This window comes from Schistocerca serialis, chromosome 1 (assembly GCF_023864345.2).
Source record: "Schistocerca serialis cubense isolate TAMUIC-IGC-003099 chromosome 1, iqSchSeri2.2, whole genome shotgun sequence".
NCBI lineage: Eukaryota > Metazoa > Arthropoda > Insecta > Orthoptera > Acrididae > Schistocerca > Schistocerca serialis.
Genome location: NC_064638.1, coordinates 1145968872 through 1145973331, shown reverse-complemented (window position 1 = coordinate 1145973331; position 4460 = coordinate 1145968872). Strand labels below are relative to the sequence as shown.

General features: G+C 36.3%; 1 protein-coding gene across 1 annotated transcript; it reads right to left on the bottom strand.

Moving 5' to 3' along the window:
* Window positions 1-1381: 1381 nt before the first annotated feature.
* LOC126417720 (small RNA 2'-O-methyltransferase) lies at window positions 1382-3098 on the bottom strand. The gene has a single exon (XM_050085141.1). It carries the CDS (start codon window positions 2786-2788, stop codon window positions 1535-1537), a length of 1254 nt encoding a protein of 417 aa, XP_049941098.1. The 5' UTR covers window positions 2789-3098; the 3' UTR covers window positions 1382-1534.
* Window positions 3099-4460: the final 1362 nt, after the last annotated feature.

Sequence of the window (4460 nt, the reverse complement as noted above, 5' to 3'; positions counted from 1 at the left end):
TGTGCAATATATGTTATATGCATGTATGTGGGCAAAGCCATGGATAAAAAGCTAGTTAAATAAATACAGACCAGTCATTTTAGTTGTGGAAAACCAAACAAAATAAACTGGAATTGAAATATGCAACTACTGTATGTGAGGTGCAATTTTTAAGTCCTACAATACTGTTGTCAATGTTTGACAAAAAATACATGCACACAACAGAACAGTGATAAATAGAAAGTGCTGACCATGACATAAAACAATAAATGCACAGTATTAACACAGTTATAACAGATATGAACTGCCCTAATGGGAAAGGACTCCCTGAGCTGTCACTTACTACCGAAGCCATAATTTATCATAAGAAATATACCACACAAGTCCAAAGCATGACTATTATGTAACAGCACTTAATAGTATGAAAATGGCTGTCACACTGGTCTCAAACTGTTGATGCTATCTTCGAACACAACAGAAAATCTAACAACAAATTCATATAAAACTTAAGCATCCATTTCATACTACAACAGAAATGGGTAATCCAGACCTCAATATAATCTCTGCTTGGAGGGAAAAAAGGGAGATATACATTACAGAATATACTGGGTCATACAGTCACTTAATTTTAATGCAGGTAATTCTCCTCAGCCTAGAAAAGTATCAAAAATCCACAAATGACAGGATTCACACAGAGAATTCTACCAAGAAGCACCAAAATAACTAGGCACCTACATGTACTCATGTAGAACAAGTATGGCTTTCTTTCCAGCATTAAGATACATCAAGATGATATGACAACATAAAGGGAAAGTATGTAGACCTGAAGACAATGGAAGAAGACTGATGATGATGATGATAATGAATAAAGTTAAACTATCTTATCAAGTAGGTCCTTTGTGCCTTCTAATCAAAGAACTGTTTATATAGTAATCTATGTTTCACACACAGTACAAGACTATGTTCCTTGAACTATCCACAATATAAAATTTCCCGAGGCAACAAACACTAAAGATTAACTGAGCAATCGGTTACAAATACTACTAAACAAACATCAGCTCTATTTCATTGAACCACTGTTGTATACATACCACATTTATGAACGGATTTCACTACTTGTATGTCTAATATGAGAGAGATCAAAATTTGTGCATGTGTAATCCTGGTGAAAGGACCAGTAAAAGATCATTTAAGCTACAAAGAAATGGGAAGAAAGAAAACATAATTACTGCTATGTACTGTAAGGATTACTGGAGTAAAGAGGTTATAGTGGAAAACTACAAAATGCAAGTATGGCGTATAATCAGAGAGTTCGAAATAAATAGTTTTCCACTACAACCAAGACACACTAAAATAAATATAGAGCAACAATCCTCTGCACTATGGGGTACAAAAGAGGAAATAAATTAACACACAATATTTAATATAACAAAAAAGCATTATTTACAAATGACGACGATGATACACAACTAAGTGAAAAATAACTGTAATTCTTCAGAAGTTAGTGATGTGGGGCTTAAGTTTTTATACAGTGCTCCATTACCAACACCTGCCACTAAGATATTTCATTCACACTTGCCTCATCCTCTACGGACCATTGTTCTTCTTCTGGAACACATTGCTCCCAACTACTCTCATAGCCTTCAGTCTGTTCTATAACGACTGAAAGACCACTTTCATCTGCATATTGGTCATCTTCAAAGTCATCAGAGTCATTATTATTTTCAGCATATGGAAAAACATATGTCTCTCCTGAGCAATCCCTCACTTTCCACATTCCATTTTCTAAGACCTCTCTCAACTCCGAAATGGTGAGAGTGTTTGATTTAAGTTTGGAATGCAGAAGCGACAGTGGCACACACAGGTCAGCATCATAATAGTCATTGGACAAATTCATATGTTGTATTATTTCCCAAACTTCATCTAAAACACTTTTGCCTTCCTCATCGTGACTATTAGCAAGGTAGTTATACTCGGCAATTAATTTGTATATAAGCTGCCCCTCAGGTCTTTCACAACCAGGATACGTTGTTTCAAGTTTCTTGCTAAATAATGCCAGTTGGGAACAACATCCCAGCGATTCTGCTCCTTCTGGGCCTTTCCCAATACCGTAATAACTTACTTCATATTCTGGATACCTTTGAACAATGTTATTCCCCCAGCACTTAAACTGCATTCGACTCCATTCAAACTTGTGATCTTCATCTCTAAAAGGTGTCCGCATATCGAACAGAATATTGATATCCCTATTAGGTGTACTGAAGATGGCGATTTGAGGCTTCATAAAACCAAATACTGTATATGGCACACTTTCAAGAGTTTCAGGAAACAAATGCTCAATAACTTCAATACAAACGAAGATATCTGCTCCCAACAAGCGACAATCCAAGTCTGAAATACTTCCTTGCAGAACTTGCACTTTACAGTCCACTTTGCGCCGTGTCAGAAAGTCACTTGCAGTAGGAGCAATACGAGAGTGCTCATGGTACAACATTTCTTCATTCACATCGATTTCCAAAATTTCCTCTACACCAACTATGTTCTTAAACAATTTGAAGTACTGAAAGCGACCACAGCCAAAATCAACAATTTTTTTAACACTTGCACGCGAACTGAAGTCACTGATAATTTGATACACAGCTTCCTGTCTCTGAACATTCACAGGTGGATAGAATTCAACACCATGTACACTATATCTCGATACACCGGGATAAATCACAGTGTCCGCAACTTCGTGCTTACCTATATCCAGACAGTTTTTTACAACATTCCACAGTTCAAGCAGAGCTACATGAAATGTAATAATCATTCTACTAACAAGTAACACGTACTTCCATCAACTCTACACGCTACAAATAGCAATTAAACTTCGTCTTATCATTGTTATGTGGCGCCAAAAACTCTGATTCCTCTGTTCAATCAAATGAACCACTTTAACGAGCGTTATGTGGCGCCAAAAACTCTGACTCCTCTGTTCAATAAAATGAACCACTTTAACGAGCATCTCCCTACATCAACAATACTCTTATTTAAAAACAACACTCCTCAGGTGTCACAACACCACCCGGTATTCGTACATACACAACCACCTACGACAAAGTGTTTAGTTCGAAGACTATGGATTATCCACGGCCTAATACAGGCGGCCGTGCATTATCTCGTACCAACCAACTACTTTGGACGAGAGGGACGTCACAAATGTTTGGCGTTTTATTTCCGCCAATAAAATGCCCGGCATCTGATTTGATTGATTTCATTTTATTTCGTGGTCCATATGTCCAACAGTTTTGCGCTCACAAGGTCGTGGAACGAGTCAGTTTTTCTACGTATAAAATATGATACTCTTATAGCATATACAGACATAATATATATACACAGACATGATGTCTGTATAAAAATTTATACAGTAATTTCTTTGAGTAGTAATAAAGAGAAAAAGAAAATACAGATTTTCTTAGAATCATCAAAGCACTACAGAAAAACAGATACAGAGCAAAAATGGATACAGAACTCAATTTAAATAATTTCATTAGTGGCATTATGACATCTTGTATTATATTTATATATAGGTTCAACACCTGTAGTGACAACCCGTAAAGCATATGTGGCACACCTAAGCCTCTTAGAGAGATCTATTGTATGCGAAGACCAGTTCATTTTCTTGTCAATGTGAACTCCAAGAAATTCTGTTGTTTCTGTTCTTTCTATTGGCTGATTACCACATGTCACAATTATTACCACATGTCACAATTCTGTCTCTTCTCTGTTTTCATACAGAACTGAATAAAACTGGTCTTACTGCAATTTAATGAGGGACTGTTCACCTTGAACCAATTAACCGCATCTGAAAGTATGTGATTAATGGTTTCCTCGAGATTATTATCTGTTTGTTCCACTGCTCATAAAAATTTCGTGTCATCAGCCAATAAAGTAAATTTATATCGCAGGCTTATACAAGATGATAGATCATTTTTAAAAACCAAGACTCACAGCGGTCAAAGAACTGAGCCCTGAGGCACTTTATATGTACTGGAACTCCATTGAAAATGTGCAGAAAAATCATATACTCCACTTGAGCTATTCAAGATAACTTTCTGTTTTCCGTCTTGGTTATACGACTGTAGCGAATTACCTGCAAGACCACTTAATATTAAAGACTGTAATACGGACATCAAAGCAAATAAATTACAACGAAAAGATATTCATTTCACACAACAAAATAAAGACAATATGGGATATAGTGAAGGAGGAGACCTGTAGAACCAGACCTGAAGAGAGGCAAATAGCATTAAGAGTAAATGATACATTGGTGACAGATGTGTATAATGTTGTAGAGCTTTTTAACAAACATTTTATAACTGTTACTGAAAAGATGAGGTTGTCTGGTTCAGTAGATGCTGCCATGGGATACCTCAGACCAGACATTTCGAGTAACATCCATAATATGAAGTTAACCCTCACTACCTCAGCAAAAGTAATGT

What these genes read in the sequence shown, in the direction of transcription:
- LOC126417720 (XM_050085141.1), bottom strand. Translation starts at nt 2,788, where the DNA reads ATGATTATTACATTTCATGTAGCTCTGCTTGAACTGTGGAATGTTGTA.